Raw genomic sequence first — 18,501 nt, forward strand, 5'->3', positions numbered from 1 at the left:
GTGAGATCACTGAAAAAAATAAGTCATTCCATAAGCACTGGAACTAATGACTTCTTGTTTCATGTGGCTTAGTCTCTTGTGATTAATTTGTCTTTGGCAGAATCAGAATGGTGTGCTCTGCCTGAACTTTTTTCTATGGTAGGGCTGTTTTGAGGAGTTCTCAGGAATACATTTTTTCTGGTGCCTATAAAGATGTAAACTTGTGCTCTACTTTCCCAGTCCAGCATTTACAGGGTCATTTTCCATTGTTTATCCACTTGTTTTCACAACATCTATAGGAAAAAATTTAAGACTTCTTTGTTATATTTGGCCAGTAGTGGGTGGTTAGTTAAATTGGATTGTTAGAAGACAAAAGCAGCATGATTTCTGATTTCTCAAGACAAAGAAACTAGGATAAAAGTATTGGTGATTCTGTGTGGTTGTCATTATGGATAAGCTCACTGCAGGACTGTTTTTAGACTGCAGATGGTACTACAGTACTACCAAAGCTGGTTTTCTTAGATAACCTGTAAAGTTTATCTACCATAGTAGTTGGTGAACTAACTTGCTTGCCCTCTTCTCAGAGTTGTAATGTGAGAAGAGTAATTTTACATGCTGTTTGTATGGATTTGCAGAGAGCAGAACTGTTCTGCATGTTAAGATATGTAACTCTGTAGCTAAAGGCAAAGAAAAAGTATAGTATTTGATTATTATTTTTAAAAAATCTTTTAGCTTTACAGGTATTTTTCTGGCTGGCAATATTCTAGCATATTTCTTCCTGTAGACACTCACTCACTCCACCAGAGCATGGATAACATGCCTTGTCTGCCTCAAAAATAGTAGTAGCAAGTAAAACATCTTTTGTGATTCAAGTGAAATTGAAGTTATTAGGTACTGATGCTAGTCATGTGCTGCCTGATTTAGGTTGAATGTTTCCTTGCCTCCATGCCTCTAGTAGAGTCGAGATGGTGTTATTTGCATACCTGCTTCAGAAATAAAATATATGGGGGGATAGAGGCAAATTGCCTTTATTTTTTCCCTCCTCCAAGCTACAGTGGTACATGTTCTCCCAGATGTGTGTTAAAGCAAGAGAATTCCATATATGGCACCAGTGAAGAGTGGTGGGGATGAGAGAATTGTGCTGGGGTCCCATATACTGGAAGGAATCAGGGGTCTTCTTGTCACTTAGAGCTCTAGCCTATCCATGGGATTCAGTCAGGTAAGGACTTGTTTCAGCATTGGAGTCTTCTTCTCCTTCCCTTTTTCATCCTTCATATTTCATATTTACCCTGGGAAGATAAGCATCATATGGGTGAAAAGGAATAGTGAGGGAAATGTAAACCCTGTGTTGCTGACATATACATTGCCCTGAAGCCTGGACCAACTAGAGGAATTAATTATTTTGTGGGGCTTTTTAACATTGGGAAGGAGTCAAATGACATGTTATTGGGAGGGCAATGATACATTTTGCAGATTGTTTCCATATCTGAATTTGAAATTTTCTAATATGTCATTGAGCAGCATGAAATACACCGAAGTTCAGCTGTTCATAGTAATTTTGTTGCTGTGTTACTTCATGTGGAGGAGATCAAGGTATTAGTGGTTTTGCCCAACTGCTACTTTACTGAAGTAATCTTATTTGGTGGGACAAAGCAAGTGTCCAGGAGGAAGAGAAGGATGTCTGTCATTGCTTATTTATTGTATTTATCAAAAGTTATTTTTAAAGCAAGTTCGAATATCAGAGTACATGCATACCTCTCATCGTGCTTGTTTTACATCTGACCTCTTCTCATGAGAGGAAGCTGGCACTGAATGTTGTCTTTGAGACTGATGCCTTTTTTTTTCCCCCATGTGTGTTTACAAATAGATCAGTTTCTGGTGTTGACTTGGGCAGCTGTATGAGTAACAGAACTGACTCAAAGGAAAGGTTATGGGAGCTTTTGATGGAGCAGACATGGAACTGAAATCATAGCAGTCAGGGCTTTTAATTGTCTTGTCCTGCAATGAAATTGTGTCATTGCTGCGATTAACTGTGTGATACCATGCAGTTGTTGTTCTGCTTTTTTCATTGCTGTTGATTTGTACATTTAGTTTTGTTGTTGTTTCGTCATCGTTGTGTTTGTGATTTTTTTTTTTTTAAGGCCTATATCTCACTGAAGAAAAAAAATTGCTAAACTATACTTTTGTATTTTAGCAATGTAAATAAAAATAGTTTAGAATTTTGGAAAATTACAAGGACATGTCAGAATTTTTTGAATGATGTTTTCTAATACTGTATATAATGGTACTCTACAATGTTTACCAATACTGCTAGAGGCAATAGCAATGAAAGATCCTGCTTGGAGTTGGAAGCTGTTGTGCTGGACTCTGTACTGACACATCATAGAATGGTCTGGGTTGGAGGGTTGGAAGGGACCTCCAAAGGTCATCTAGCGCAATTGTCCTGCAGTCAGCAGGGATATCCTCAACTAGAGCAGGTTGCCCAGAGCCTTGTTGGGTCCCACCTTGAATATCTCCAGGGATGGAGCCCCAACCACCTCCCTGGGCAACCTGTTCCAGTGTTCCACTACGCTTGTTCCTAACATCCAATCTAAATCTGCTCTTCTCTCGTTTGAAGCCATTGCCCTTTACCCTGTCATTGCAGGCCTTTGTAAACGGTCCCTCTCTACAGAATCACAGAATCGGCCAGGTTGGAAAAGACCTCAGAGATCAAGTCCAACCTAATACCTAACACCTCCTGACAACTAAACCATGGCTCCAAGTGCCACGTCCAATCCTTTTTTGAACACCTCCAGGGATGGTGACTCCACCACCTCCCTGGGCAGCCCACTCCACTGGCCAGTTACTCTTTCTGTGAAGAACTTTCTCCTCACCTCAAGCCTAAACTTCTTCTGGTACAGCTTGAGACTGTCCCCTCTCGGTCTGTCACTGATTGCCTGGGAGAAGAGACTGACCCCTACCAGGCTACAACCTCCCTTCACGTAGTTGTAGACAGCAATGAGGTCTCCCCTGAGCCTCCTCTTCTCCAGGCTAAACAACCCCAGCTCCCTCAACCTCTCCTCGTAGGGCTTGTGCTTGAGACCTCTCACCAGCCTCGTTGCCTGTCCTCCACATGCCTTAGCATGTCACCTAATCCTAATATGTACTAATCCTGCAAAGATACGTGCTTTCTGTTGAATGCAATGATACAGCTTCTAGTGGTCAAGCTGTCTGTCTGGACTTAGGGTTTGAAAAACATAACTTGCATTATCTTAATGTGTTTGTGTGACTTTAGACTTATTTTTAAATATTACCAGTATTTTTCCAAAGTGACAAAGTAGTAAAGTTACTATGGAGACTCTGCTACATTTCTTGCTACCAAAAAAAAACCAGTTCTGAGGTTAAATGTACTTAATATTAAAATCAGTGGAAATGACATAAAATACATTCAGGTCTCCTGTACTAGACAAAAGTTTTGTGAAGGGTGAAGAGCCCTTTCGGTGAACTCAGAAGTTGCCTTCATGATATGCACAAGTTAGGGGGTACAGGATGGAAGGCAAGACCTCTGCTGTCTCTCATGCTTGTTAGATGGACTGTCTTGCATTTTGTTTGTATTTTTGAACCTCTTTGTTTTATGTATCTCTTAGTTTGGACTTGCCACAGTTTTTCTCAGAAACAGATATGTTATATATGCATGTGTGTCCACACTGTGTTCTCCTGGCTATATACATCCTTTTATTGTATGTTGCTTATATTTTAATTGATTGGAAAATTGGCTTTTTGGGTATGAAAAATATGGGATAAGTAGCATGGCTGGGGCAGGATAATAGAGAGCTTTGTCTGTGGTTGGGATTCATTGATGGATTAGCTTTCTAACAGATATAATAAAAAAGTCTTTAAAATCATGTTTTAACTTGTTTTCTGCAGGAAAGACTGCAAATCAGAAGATACTACTTGCAAGATCTCTGAATCTGACCCTGAGGAATTATCAGATGAAGCAAGTGGTGACACCTTCTATGGAACTTCGCCTCCTAGTACACCCCGCCAGATGAAGCGTATGTCAACAAAGCATCAGAAAAATAGCACTGGGAGACCTGCTAGCCGTTCCACTTTGAAAGGTAGGTGTGGCATTGTCTTTCTGTTTTTTTCCTAAAATGACCATCAAGTTTGTTACCTGACAGAGGAGATATGCAGAAGATGGAGCCAGACACTAAACTGTGGGACAGAAGGCAGCTGTTTTAAGTTGCAACAAGGGGAAACTCTTTTGGGTGTTGAAAAAAAGATGTTGCTGTGGGAGTAGTCAGTGTGAACAGTTTGCCAGTGAGAGCATTGAATCTCCATGTCAGACAGTGGTACCTTACCCTCACTGGTTGCTAACTGGTGAGGTTAACCAGCACCAGAGAGAATCACAGAATCAATAAGGTTGGAAAAGACCTCAAAGATCATCAAGTCCAACCTGTCACCCAAGACCTCACGACTACTAAACCATGGCACCAAGTGCCACGTCCAATCCCCTCTTGAACACCTCCCGGGATGGTGACTCCACCACCTCCCTGGGCAGCCCATTCCAATGGCCAACCACTCTCTCTGTGAAGAACTTTCTCCTCACCTCCAGCCTAAACTTCCTTTGGCACAGCTTGAGACTGTGTCCTCTTGATCTGGTGCTGATTGCCTGGGAGAAGAGACCAACCCCCTCCTGGCTACAACCTCCCTTCACGTAGTTGTAGACAGCAATGAGGTCTCCCCTGAGCTTCCTCCACTCCAGGCTAAACAACCCCAGCTCCCTCAGCCTCTCCTCATAGGGCTTGTGTTCGAGGCCTCTCACCAGCCTCGTTGCCCTTCTCTGGACACGTTCAAGAGTCTTAATGTCCTTCTTAAATTGAGGGGCCCAGAACTGGACACAGTAATTGAGGTGTGGCCAAACCAGTGCTGAGTACAGGGGCACAACGACTTCCCTGTTCCTGCTGGCCACGCTATTTCTGATGTAGGCCAGGATGCCATTGGCCTTCTTGGCCACCAGGGCACACTGCTGGCTCATGTTCAGCCTACTGTCAACCAGGACCTCCAGGTCCCTTTCTGTTTGGCTGCTCTTCAGCCACTCCGACCCCAACCTGCATGGAGTTGTTGTGGCCAAAGTGCAGCACCCACCACTTGGACTTGTTGAATGCCATCCTGTTGGACTCTGCCCATCTGTCCAGCCTGTCAGGGTCCCTCTGCAGAGCCCTTCTACCTTCTAACAGATCAACACCTGCCCCCAACTTGGTGTCATCTGCAAACTTACAAATGGTGGAGACTCTCTCCTCATCCAGATCATCAATAAAGATATTAAACAGGATTGGGCCCAACCCCCATCCCTGGGAGACACCACTATTGACAGGCTGCCAGCTGGCAGTGGCACCATTCACCACCACTCTCTGGGCTCGGCCCTCCAGACAGTTCCTAACCCAGCACAGAGTGCTCCTGTCCAAGCCACAGGCTGCCAGCTTGGCCAGGAGTTTGCTGTGGGGGACAGTGTCAAAGGCCTTGCTGAAGTCCAGGTAGACTACATCCACAGCCTTTCCTACATCCACCAGGCAGGTCACCTGGTCATAGAAGGAGATCAGGTTGGTGAGGCAGGACCTGCCCTTCTTAAATCCATGTTGGCTGGACCTGATCTCTTGGCCGTCCTTCAGGTGTGCAGTGACTGCCCCCAAGACAATCTGCTCCATAATTTTCCATGGCACTGAGGTCAGGCTGACAGACCTGTAGTTTCCAGGTTCCTCCATCTGGTCCTTCTCGTGGATGGGTGTCACATTGGCCAGTTTCCAGTCTTCTGGGACCGTTCCAGTGAGCCAGGACTGGTGGAAAATGATGGAAAGGCTTGGTGAGCTCATCTGCTAGCTCTCTCAGTACCCTAGGATGGATCCCATCTGGTCCCATGGACTCATGAGTATCCAAGTGGCTCAGCAAGTCCTGAACTAATTCCTCATGGAATTCAGGGGTACTACACTGCTCCCTGACCCCATCAACCAGTTCAGGAGGCCAGTTATCCTGAAGTCCTCCTGCCTTACTGTTAAAAATTGAGGCAAAGAAGGTATTTAGAACCTCAGACTTTTCCTCATCTTTAGTGACAGTGTTTCTCTCCAGGTCCAATAAAGAGTGGAGGTTCTTCTTGCCCCTGTTTTTAGAATTAATATATTTATAAAAATGCTTTTTATTGTCTTTCACAGAAGTGGCCAGTTTGAGTTCTAACTGGACTTCTGCCTCTCTAATTTTCTTCTGTAATGATCTAACAACATCCTTAAATGTATCTCGTGTTGCCTCCCCCCCTTTCCAAAGGTGATATCCCCTCTTTTTTCCCCTTAATTCCTTCAAGAGATGCTTGCCCATCCAGGCTGGTTGCCTTCCCTGGCGGCTCATCTTTCGGCACGTGGGAACTGCCAGTTCCTGTGCCTTCAAGAGCTCCTGTTTGAAGTAGGTCCAACCCTCCTGGACCCCTTTGTTCTTAAGGGCTGCTACCCAGCGTACTTTCCTAATAAGTTGCCTAAAGAAGCTGAAGTTTGCCCTTTGGAAGTCCAAAATGAGGGTTCTGTTACTGCTCCTCCCTATCTCCCTCCATATTGAAAACTCCACTATCTCATGATTGCTGAACCCTAGACAGCCTCCTACCATCACATCTCCCACCAGCCCTTCTCTATTTGAGAACAGCAGGTCAAGGAGAGCCTGACCCCTAGTAGGCTCATTTAACAGCTGCATCAGGAAACTGTCCTCCATACACTCTAGGAACCTTCTGGACTGCTTCCTCTCTGCTGAATTAAGTTCCCAGCAGATGTCTGGCAGGTTAAAGTTGCCCACAAGGACAAAATCTGATGATCTTGAGACAGCTTCCAGTTGCTTATAAAATATTTCATCTGCCTGCTCATCCTGGTTGGGTGGTCTGTAACAGACTCCAATCAGGATGTCAGTTTTGTTAGGCCTCCCTCTGATTTTAACCCACAGGCACTCAATCCTTTCATCTGCAACCTCAAGTTCTGAGGCATCAAGAGATTCTCTAATGTACAGGGCCACCCCTCCCTCTCTTCTCCCTCGCCTGTCTCTCCTAAAGAGCTTGTAACCACCCAGTGCAGTACTCCAATTATGTGAATTGTCCCACCATGTTTTCGTAATGCAACTACATCCATAGTCTTCCTGGTGGACCAAGACTTCCAGTTCCTCTTGTTTGTTACCCATACTGCGTGCATTGGTGTACATGCACTTCAGCTGGGCTGTTGATTTCTCAATTAACCCTAATTTATGTCCCACTCTTTCCTCTCCAGAGAGGCTGGTTTCCTCACCCACCCCCTTCAGACCTAGTTTAAAGCCCTCCCAATGAGCCCTGCCAACTCCAATGCTAGTACCCTTTTGCCCTTTCTAGATAAATTCACCCCATCAAGGTCCAGCAGGTCGGATGCAGTAAAAGTTGTGCCTTGATCAAAGAATCCAAAATTCTGTTGCTGGCACCATCCCTTGAGCCAAAACACAGCAGACTTGACACAGAAGAGCCAGAACAGAAGTCTTGAAGTACTGTTGATTGTAATAGCTTGAATTGCACACCACTGATGACCCTGTTGCAAGAAAGCAACAGACCAAAACGCTAGGAGAGGCAATCAGCGGGAAGACATGTTCTGCATTGGCAGGAAAGAAGGATAATGAAGAATATTGACAGAGATGAATCACACAGAGCCCTGCCAGTGCAATGCATCAAATGATGCCAGTATTCTGTATGGAAAAATTGTGTGATGCTAGCCAAATAGCATAAATTAAAATCTTCTGTCTGTTTCTTGTTTCCCTTGAAATAACCTAGAGTTTCTACGATGTGATTTGCAAGTTGTTGAGAATTCGAGGTGCAGTTAAAGTCAGGGATTGCTCAATGTTCTGAAATGTTGAGCAATAGGTCTTCCTATTTTTGGCACCCAAAAGTATGCTGTCTTGACAGCCATTTCATCCTCTGTCATGGTTTTCCATATATAGAAAGGGAGTTGTAATATTCTTCCACTGAGCAGGCCTGTTTTGCAAATAAACTTACTAGTATTTCTGTTATTAATAGGTGTTATAGCGAGGAGTGCAGTTACAAAGACTCTAGGGAAATTACTACTTCTAGAGTGGGGAACAAGGCATGTGCAGCAGATAATCCTTGTATTCACAGTTGACAGTGAAAAGACAGTATTCAGCCGTTGTTCTGAAAGTCTTTTATATTCTTGAATAAGTGGGAGCCCAGTGACCATGTAGCTGCTTGTGTTCCAATTCCTGATCCCTGAACTGCGGCTAGTATACGTACAAGTGCTTCTTTCCAGCCTGCCACAAGTTCTTTAAGATGGAGAGAGAAACATTATTTTAATACCAAGTAGTTCGTCCTGTCCTAATCTTTAAAGCCTAGATGGAAGTGCTTTTGTTAGTGTGGCAGAAGGGTGGCAAGGTCTGCTGCTCCTAAGGAAAGCACAGGAAGAGAAGGGGACATTGCACAGTTTGACAGGAAGGGGCTGCTGTTGTATAGTAAGGGAGAAGGCAAGTGTTTGCATGTTGGGAGAGTGGGGAAGTAGGCTCCTGGTGTTAAGGCAGTATATGCTGTAGAGAGGTTCCCAGAACTGTGATCAAGCCCCTCAAGAGCCAGAATTGGGTCATTCCAACTAAATTTCAGAATCCTTACATGCTCCAGATTTTATGAAATTGCGTGTGCAGCAAAGTGTATTTAATTTTGTTTGACTTGGAGTCCTTAGTAATGCTCTGTTGCATTTTTTGTCTGGAAAGTTGTGTGACAAATGTATGGAAAATGAACCTGGAAAACAGTCTCCTCTTTTTGACCATGCTCAGCTCTCAGTAGATGGCATATGAGAATTCTCTGAGGCCCTTCCAACAAAAGGGGTTTACCTTTTGTAGGAGAAAAACAAAATCCTTCGTTACTACTATGCTCAATCTAAGAAACGTGATTGGGAGCTGGATCTAACAGTGCTTTTTTTCTTATTGCAGTAACATTTTTTTTATTTCTTACAGAAAAAATGAGTGTGCCAACTCAGTCTGTGCATAAAGACAATGGGAAAACCATTGAGAACGTGGAGGAGCACAGCTATAAGCAGGGAAAAAAGATCCGAGACACCCTAAGGACAACAGAACGAGATCACAAGAAAAACGTGCAGTGCTCGTTTATGTTAGACTCAGTTGGTGGGTCTCTGCCAAAAAAAACAATTCCGGATGTTGATCTCAATAAGCCTTACCTCAGCCTTGGCTGTAGCAATGCTAAGCTTCCAGTCTCTGTGCCCATGCCAATCCCCCGAACTGCACGCCAGACTTCTAGGACTGATTGCCCAGCGGACCGCTTAAAGTTCTTTGAAACCCTGCGGCTTTTGTTAAAACTTACCTCAGTCTCAAAGAAAAAGGATAGGGAGCAAAGGGGACAGGAAAACACCTCTTCTGTCTGGCTGAATCGATCCAATGAACTGATCTGGCTGGAGCTGCAAGCTTGGCATGCTGGCCGGAGCATTAATGACCAAGATCTCTATCTTTATGCAGCCCGCCAAGCTATACCTGATATCATCAATGAAATCCTCACCTTCAAAGTGAACTATGGAAGTTTCTCTTGTGTGAAAAATGGAGCCAGTCTCAATGGTACTTCAGGAGAAGGATTTTGCAAAGCAAAATATGAGACTAGTGCTTTGGGTTACTCAAGTTACCATGAACACCTCTATCGCCAGCGGGTCTCATTTGAGCAAGTAAAGCGAATAATGGAGCTGCTAGAGTATATCGAAGCACTTTATCCATCTCTGCAGGCTCTTCAAAAGGACTATGAAAAATATGCTGCAAAGGACTTCCAAGACAGAGTGCAGGCACTCTGTCTATGGTTAAATATTACAAAAGACTTAAATCAAAAGCTAAGGATTATGGGAACTGTATTGGGCATCAAAAATCTTTCTGACATTGGCTGGCCAGTGTTTGAAATTCCTTCTCCTCGACCATCTAAGGACAATGATCCAGAGGATGAAGTTGACAGGGCAACAGAAGTAAAGGAATCCTCAGGAACATGCACAGAGGAGAGCGATGGTGAAGAACAAATATCTGAAGAGAATGTTGAGGAACTTAGACAAGCCATCAAGAACAGTTTTAGTAATAAGCCAAATTTTGACTTTCAGGACCATTTTTCAATGAGGCTTCATAGGCTTGAATCTGCGGATGACACCGCATCTTGGGTTATTCCCGAATGCAGCACTGAGGCAAGCTGCAGCCAACACTGTTTGACCTCTATTTACAGGCCATTTGTAGATAAAGCACTGAAGCAAATGGGGTTGAGGAAGCTAATTTTAAGACTGCACAAGCTAATGCATGGCTCATTGCAAAGGGCCCGTATGGCGTTGGTAAGGAGCGATCACCAACTGGAGGTAGGTTGCTACTACTGTAAATGGTAACGGGACTACTTTCCCTGCTATGTTGTTTTTAACTGAAGCAGAAGTTTTGGGGAAAGTTTTGCTTGCTCTGTTGCTTTTTGAAAGATAGTCTACATTATGATTAAGTGTCCAGTTCTGCGTCCACTGAAATGAATCTTTCATTTGACCTGAACTAGAATTTGTGTGAGGCACAAGATGGTTCTTTGCTTGTGTTTGTAACTGAAATGTCATTTTTATGATAGCATCTTTTCTCATTACATTTTTCTTATGTCTAAAGCTGTAAGTCAGAAAAATTACAATGGAAAATTAGGCACAAAAGTTGAAACATGGGAAAAATTAGCAATTCAAGTGGTTGTTTTCCTTGTCTTGTCTCCAAGACTGTACATTTCTCTGCAGGATAATCCTTTATGAAAATGTCACTGTTATTTTGGATTTTTCCTCATCTGAAACAAATGAAGTACTGTAGTGGCGTGTTATGCCAAATGACAAGTGAATGGACTCTTAACCTTGAAATCTATGAAAGCAAGTCATGATGTTAGCATGTTGTATTCTTCATCTGGCTCTTGGTTTTAATTATTTTTTTCTTCCTTGGGTCATTTCATATTCTTAAGAATGATTGTGAGTTAATAAAAACAAAATTATGAAATAAGGAGTAAACAAAGGACTGTAGCTGAAGTTTTATATGGTAAGTTGCAGTGACTAATTCTTTCAAGGCAGAATATTATTTATTTGTATTGGATGTTCCCTAACTTGTAGGCATTTTAAAATTAGGAAGAATTGGTAGTAAGGATTACTTGTTTTTGATAAAATGACCCTGTGTGTGGAGCCCAACCATGGATGCGTTGCTGATGTCGTAGTGTTGACTGCAAAAAGAACAAGAGTTTATCTTCCATGGAACCTACGTTTTTAGGATGAATATATTTATAAGGGTACTTGATTACAAAAGTGTTTTTATTTGTACTGTTGCTAATGTAGATATTACTGTAAAAAATAAAGCTCTTAGTTGAATTTTTATTTATTTTCTAGTCGTTTCAACTTGTATTCTAGAAAGTTTTTCATTTAAGAAAATCTTTATTTTTAACGTCATGTGCCTAAGCAAAATTTGAAGATATCTGTTACAGTAACCAAGACTATCCCCAAACTGTATGTATTTAGATAGAAAGTTCAGATTAATATATAGATGTAGAAATAAGTTAAACTATTTCTACATTTATATGTTAAAAAAAACACACAAGTAAACAAAACATAATTTGAGAGTATTGAAAATTGCTTCGAATATGGTTTTGAAATTGCTGAATACCTTAGATGTTTAAGGTTGTAGAAAACATCAAGCTGGGTAGAAGTGTTTATCTGCTTGAGGGTAGGGAGGCTCTGCAGAGGAATCTAGACAGGCTTGATCAATGGGCCAAGACCAATTGTAAGGGTTTCAGAAAGGCCACATACTGGATCCTGTACTTTGGCCACAACAACCCTCAGTAGCTCTACAGGCGTTGGGAGGAGTGGCTGGAAAGCTGCTCAGCAGAGAGGGACTTAGGGGTGTTGATAGCCATCTGAACATGAGCTAGAAGTATGGTCAGGTGGCATAGAGGGCCAGTGGCATCCTGACTTCATCAGGAGTAGTGTGGCCAGTCGGGCTGTGGAATGATTTTATCCCTGTACTCCACACTGGTGAGGACACAGTATCTCAAGTACTGTGTTCAGTTTTGGGCCCCTCACTACAAGAAGGGCATTGAGGTGCTGGAGCATGTCCAAAGAAGGGCAATAAAGCTGGTGAAGGGTCTAGAGAACAAGTGTTACAAGGAGCATCTGGAGAACTGGGGTTGTCTAGTCTGGAGAAAAGTAGGCTGAGGGGAGACCTTATCACTCTCCACAACAGCCTGAAAGGATGTTGTAGAGAGGTGGGGGTTGGTCTGTTCAACCAGTAACAAGTGATAGAACTAAAGGAAATGGCTTCAAGTGTCATCAAGGGAAGTTTAGGTTGGATATTAGAAGAATTTCTTTACTGAAAGGGTTATCAGGCATTGGAATGGCTTGCCCAGGGAGGTGTTGCAGTCCCCATTGCTGGAGGTATTTTAAGAGTTGTGTAGATGAAGTGTTTAGGGATATGGTTTAGTTGAGGTCTTGTCAGTGTTAAGCTAATGATTGGACTGGATAATCTTAAAGGCCTTTTCCAATCTAGGTAATTCTGTGTGATTCTGGGTGACTTCAAAAGTTTTTAAAACAAAGTCATGAAACGCTAGTAGCTGGAATCTTTGCTGCAGCTTCACAGAATTTAAACTTTCTGGTCAGTGAAGCATTGGTTGACTTGTGTAAGGTGTAAGATTAATCTTTTCTCCTTTTCTACCCTTGCAACTTTGTTGAAGCATCATTTTTAGTAATTGTTACTGGTTTTGTTGGAATATTTTTCTCTCTTAAGAAATTACTTTAAAGGTGAATACTATAAAATTGTAAATTTATTTCTTGTCCCATAATTAATGGTGACAAAAAGAAAAAATCCTGTTTGTCAGAAGTGTGGTACCTTCTGTAACATAAGCCAACTTCAGAATTGCTTGGTCTCTGCATCCAACAGCTTTTTAATGTAGTGTCTTGGGCTGTTCTTAGTGCAGCTCAGTTTGTTTGTATGCAGCCAGAGTTTTGTGTTTTGTCAATCTTTATGTTGTTTTTGTATCTTGACTGTTTGTGTACATGCACTTCTGGACCTAGTGAAAGCTCATTTCATCTAAAATGTGCTTTCTGAGTTCTTCCACTGTATCCTTTTTAATGCCTATTTAATCGTAAATATATGTAAATGTTTATACAGATAAAGTACAATTTTCATTCATCATGGGCTCTAGCACTACAAGGCTTTAAGCACTACTGAATCTCTTTTGTGCAGAAGTTGTATGATTTGATTCTTAAAGAAAATGGCTTATTTTAGTTTACAAAATTGGAGGTGTTATACTAATAGAACAATATTTAAGCCCACGTACAACCTGCTTGTTCTTTATTCCACTGGCTGTACTTTGAGTATGGATTCTATGTATGATCTCAATAAATGGGTTTGACTTTGTTTTCTTGGGATTTTTTAAGAAGTATTTGATAGTCATTTCAAACTTTTTCAAATTGAGCCCTCTGAAGATTAAGATTAGTCAAATCAATCAACAGAATTGGGTGTCTAATACTAAGCTGCAATGTCATGTGCTGTTGCCCTTAGTGCTAGAAAACGAGCTAGCACATTCAATTCCATTGTGTTATTTTTGCTCATTGACTAGTTCCTTAATATTTTATAAAAACACTAATTCCATCCCTACATCACAGTGAGGACTTTATTTCTTAAATACTGTGTACTGTAGAAGTGTATTTTCATGATCTAATGATCATGACTAATGAAAGCTTCTTGTATAAAAGCTCTTAGCTCTACTGCTATTCTGGTGCTATGCATCTCTTTAAGAAAGAGCAAAACAAAGAAAATAAGTTCTTACACTGTACATCAACTAGTGATTAAACTTAACTAGGTATAAAGGAAATCCTCACTGTTTTGTTTGCTTGTTTGCTACCTTTGCATAGTGTAGAGTGGTTAAAAGCACATACTATGTATTGTGCCGACTTCGGACCATAATGAATATGCTATCCTACCCCCCTTGGCAGTTGAGAAACGTCAGAATATTAAAAACAAACAAACAAAAAAAAAACACTGAGAAAACTTTTTCAGTAGCTGTAATTTTGTGTGTATCTCCTGAAGAAGCAGAGCATGTGCAACACTAGGCACAAATGTAAAACGTGTGTAGGTGTAAAGGAATTAGCAATCTTTTTACTTTCATTTTCTGTGATATAATGAGCTTTATTGTGACTTAAATGTTTTGAACTTTCTAGCCAGCACATTATCTTTTATTCTAATTTCTAGTAATACTTTCTCCTGTAAGTGATTGTATTTAAATTTGGCACTGAAGAAAAAAACCTGAAAAATCTTAGTTACGTCTAATATATGAATGAAGGGTATTCAGTTGTTGTAGTTAGCAGTTGTGGAATAGGAATTAGAATAAAACAAACTTAATCTGGAACAAATCTTACACTGCACGTCATGTAAGGATGTTATCTTTAAGAGCTGCGCATGTGTTGCAGTCCACATTTTCTTCTCCAATTAAACTCCAGGAGTGCCTCCATGTCCAGCTTTGCTTAGAATGTTACCAAAAGGTATATAGTGTAGATATTTAGGATGTCTAATTCAGATAGTTTTTTTTTTTTATTTTCTGTAATTAGAAATGTCATTTAATGTAAATGAAAAAATAAGTTTATTAATTGGAAAGAAAAAAAGCTTGATCTGTATATATTTGATCTTTTTTAATCTGAGTTTTAATTTCTTTACATTTGCAAAAGTTCATAAATTATTAAAATAATTTTGTTCATTTTAGCTGGTGACACTTTCTTGGATGTTGCATTACTTTACAGCATTGAATTTTCATAATGTGTGCGTTATATATTTGAAAAGGAACAAGGCTACTCTCCTGACTTGGACAAATGCAAATTTGTTTCTCTGTAGTTGTTAGTGTAAGACCTTTTTATTAAATAAGTTTTTTAATGCTCACATATTGTATCTTATAATGACCTAAGTGAGTGTACGTTCCTGTTTTTTAATCCTCATGTATTGTATTGTATAATGACCTAAGTGTATGTTCCTCTATGTTCTGTTAGGTGTAAATTCTATGTTCATGATAACCTCAAACAGCAGTTTATTCCTATGTAGTGAAGTAATCTCCTTCAATGGATGCTTTTGTTCACTTCTGAGAGTTCATGCTTGTTTTACTCAGTCTGATTATCCTCAAATAAATTTTAAAAGTTAGCTTTAAAAAATAAAAATTGAAACTTTTGGTGTTGATTTTCCAGTTAATAGAATTTTACCTTTTAAAAATAGACTTATATATGGTACTTTAAAGAAATGCCAAATCCTAAAGAATTGAAGGATCCTTTTCATGATACCTATTTCTTGTTGCAGTTTGCAGATTTTCCAGATCCCATGTTGTGTTCAGATTATGTGCAGTTATTAAATTCCCCACCTTGCTGTGAGCAAAAATGCAGCAGTGTATCATGGGAGGAGCTAAAATCTATGGATTTACCATCTTTTGAACCTGCCTTCTTAGTCCTCTGCCGAGTCCTGCTCAATGTTATTCATGAATGCCTCAAACTAAGGTTGGAACAAAGACCTGCTGGGGAACCATCTCTTTTGAGTATTAAACAGGTTTGCTTCAACTATGGCTTTTATTTTTAAATATGTTTCCTATTTGAAATGCCTTTGTAATTTCATTATAGTGACGTTGTTTTAAAGAGGATTAGTTTAAGAAATGAGCATGTGTAATTACGTAATAAATTTCAGAAGTAGTCTTATTTCCTATGGAGATCTGCTTTTTTGTTTGTTTGTTTGTTTTTGCATAGTAAACAACTGGTCTGATTTAGACTTCCAGGAATCAAAACTGGTGATTAAAGAATTGTCAGACAGTAAAGGTAAACAGTATTTGTTCCATTTGCATTGTAAGCTATGTAACTTTTTCCAGTAGGGTTTCTTAGGCAGCATAACCAGTTTTAAGGGTCTCTCTGTATAATTTTTAAAATTTTTGATCCTTTTTACTCTGCCAACATGCCATACGCATGTAGTGGAAGTTCATTAGGAAGAAAAACAAAATGGAGAAAGAAACTCCAAAACTTGGTGCTCAGAATACTGTTTTATATGTCTGATGTTTTCTGTGGGTAGTTGACCCAAGATTGTTCAGTCCTGTCACTGGTTGAGAATGTTGTATGAGGATGTCTTTTCTGATGGTTATCTGATACAATGAAAGCTGTTTAGATCAATGCCATTTTTTCAAAGTGTACTCCAGAACACCCTAAAGTTGCCTGAAGTCACCTTGCTGCTTCCTGGCAAGCATAATCAGATCAGGGTTTATCAGATGGTCTTTAAGGGTGAGCAGGTAAATGAGCTCTTGGGCTGAGTTTAGTTTCATATTCCAGTTATCTGTTTCTCTGAAATCAATTACTAAGTTACTTTAAAGTCCACCCAAAATTTCAATCCTCATTCCCCCTCCTTTATGTTTCACTGCTATACTAGGATTGAAGATGAGAGTGAAGAGAGTGAGAGAGAAATTCTACTACTCCTCCAGCCAGACTGTTTTATTCTGCCAATAAAGTTTTGGTTTGTTTCGTATCAGACAGTTTCCCTGAAGTAACTTGTGACTTTTTCATCTTGTCAGGTCACTGTGAATCCTTGTGAAAGGAATGCCCCCATTTTCTCTGTACCTACCTTTAGGCATTGCAAAACTGTGATTAGATTCCCCTTACATAGTCTCTTCTCTTGGTTGTACAAGCCCAATCCCTTGCTGAACTGTTCGTTGAGTGAATATAGCATAGCACAGTTTGATTTATACACTGATTGCTGTAGTGGGTGTTACCTGAGACCTTTTAACTGTCTTCTACTTTTTGGTACCATCTGAAATGTATAGCAGTTTGAATGTATCAGATGTTAGGTCTAATAAGTTGTCTGGGTGTGGTTAAGATTTTTTTATTACAAACAGCACAATTTTATTTGAAAAAAAAAAAAAAAAACTGATTACAAGGAAAATAACCCACACAAAAAGAAAACTGGCACAGATTATTTGCTTCCTACACTATTGGGTTTTTTTTGTTTGTTTGTTTTCTCCTGTGCTTACTTACTGGCTTTATCTTTTTTGAGCAATTTCACCCATGTTTTTCTTTCAGCAATAACTTTTGTAATCCTGATGATCTTATGTTACTGGACAGAGTTGTTCTCTTTCAATGGCAATTTGCTGTTATGTGGTGTCAAGTGTAGTTCCTGAACAATTCAAGATGGTTCTCCACTGTGCTGAGCAGTGGAGGGGCATGTGTGTGCGCATAGGTTATTTCTGTTAGGGCATGTGTGTGCACATGGTTTATTTCTGTTAGGTGATTAAAACGGACACCTTTTGTCTGTTACAACCTGTGTTAAGTCTCTTCAAAATAACTCCCAGGTCTTCCTGGATCTTTCATATGAGTTTGTATCTTCCTTAGAAACATCACTGGAAAAATTAGGTCAATACTGCTAGATTTTTAATTCCAGTTTATATAGCAATGCAATTTACAAAGAAGTAATTCCTCCTTCATCAACCTCCATTAAAGTGTATTGTATGTTGATGCAGGTGATGACTTAGATACCAATTCTGTTATCCACATACCTGTTAACCAGGTAGTATTTGAACACGTTTTAATGATTAAGGAAGCAGCTAGCTAAAGGGTGTGTGTGTGTTGGAAGGGGGAAAACCAAATCTGATGAACAGCACTCTATGTGATCTTAACAGCATGTGGTACTTCCTGTAACTTTTGGGTTAACAGTCCTATTGTCAGCCATCATCACTTCGTGAAGACTACATAACAGTTTGCTGTTGTCATGTAGCATGCATAAACTCTAAGATAGTCTGATCTAGTTGAAAAATAAGTCATACCTGCTTGGTTTCTGCTAAGTGACTGATGCTGCTTGAAGCAGGGCCACAATGTACTGCCTAGTTAATTGTGTTCTGCTTAATCAGGTTTTGTGTATTTAGTATAGTCATAGGTCACTTAGAGCATGTGATGTGATGTACATTTTGGAAATTACTGGAACAGAAGAAGTTGAATGTTTGGTGACAGATTGTTATTTTATAGGTCAAGTAAATGGGAGTCAGGTAGGGGAGAGGAAAAAAAACCCAGAAAACTTTCATAAACTTTTTCTAATCTAAACTACAGTATCCTAGAGACTGTGTGACCTGCTTCATCTGCTTTACAGGAAATAATTTCTTACACAAACTCTCTAAACCAAAAGCAACCCATCAAACAATCCAATAATAGTGATAATATTTTCAGTTTAAGCTGCACATTCTTTAGTGGGTTCATTCTAGACTATATTTTTTGTTTGCTGTTACCTTGTGAGTTTTGGTTTATGGATAATTGATACTGCCAGGTACCACTTGTCCCTAAATAATGAATAAACACCAATTTTAAATTACTTGAACAAGTTATGTTTTCCTTTGGATTCAAGGGCAAAAAACTCCCAACAGGTTAATAGAGAGCACTGAATGCAATTGAATGCAGAGTGAAGAATGCATATTCATTTTAAAATACGTGACATGTTAGGGATATAAGTGTGTCATAA

At 40.1% G+C, this 18,501-nt stretch overlaps 1 protein-coding gene across 1 annotated transcript in view; it reads left to right on the plus strand.

Annotated features, from left to right (window-relative positions):
- MAP3K4 (mitogen-activated protein kinase kinase kinase 4) overlaps positions 1 to 18,501 on the plus strand; it is an 82,596-nt gene that overhangs the window by 18,372 nt on the left and 45,723 nt on the right. Inside the window, 3 exon segments of the mRNA XM_054396640.1 lie at positions 3,879 to 4,076; positions 8,968 to 10,346; positions 15,325 to 15,567. Coding sequence (XP_054252615.1) covers positions 3,879 to 4,076; positions 8,968 to 10,346; positions 15,325 to 15,567 — 1,820 coding nt within the window.

The sequence above is a fragment of the Indicator indicator genome, chromosome 2, assembly GCF_027791375.1.
Source record: "Indicator indicator isolate 239-I01 chromosome 2, UM_Iind_1.1, whole genome shotgun sequence".
NCBI classification, from domain to species: Eukaryota; Metazoa; Chordata; class Aves; order Piciformes; family Indicatoridae; genus Indicator; species Indicator indicator.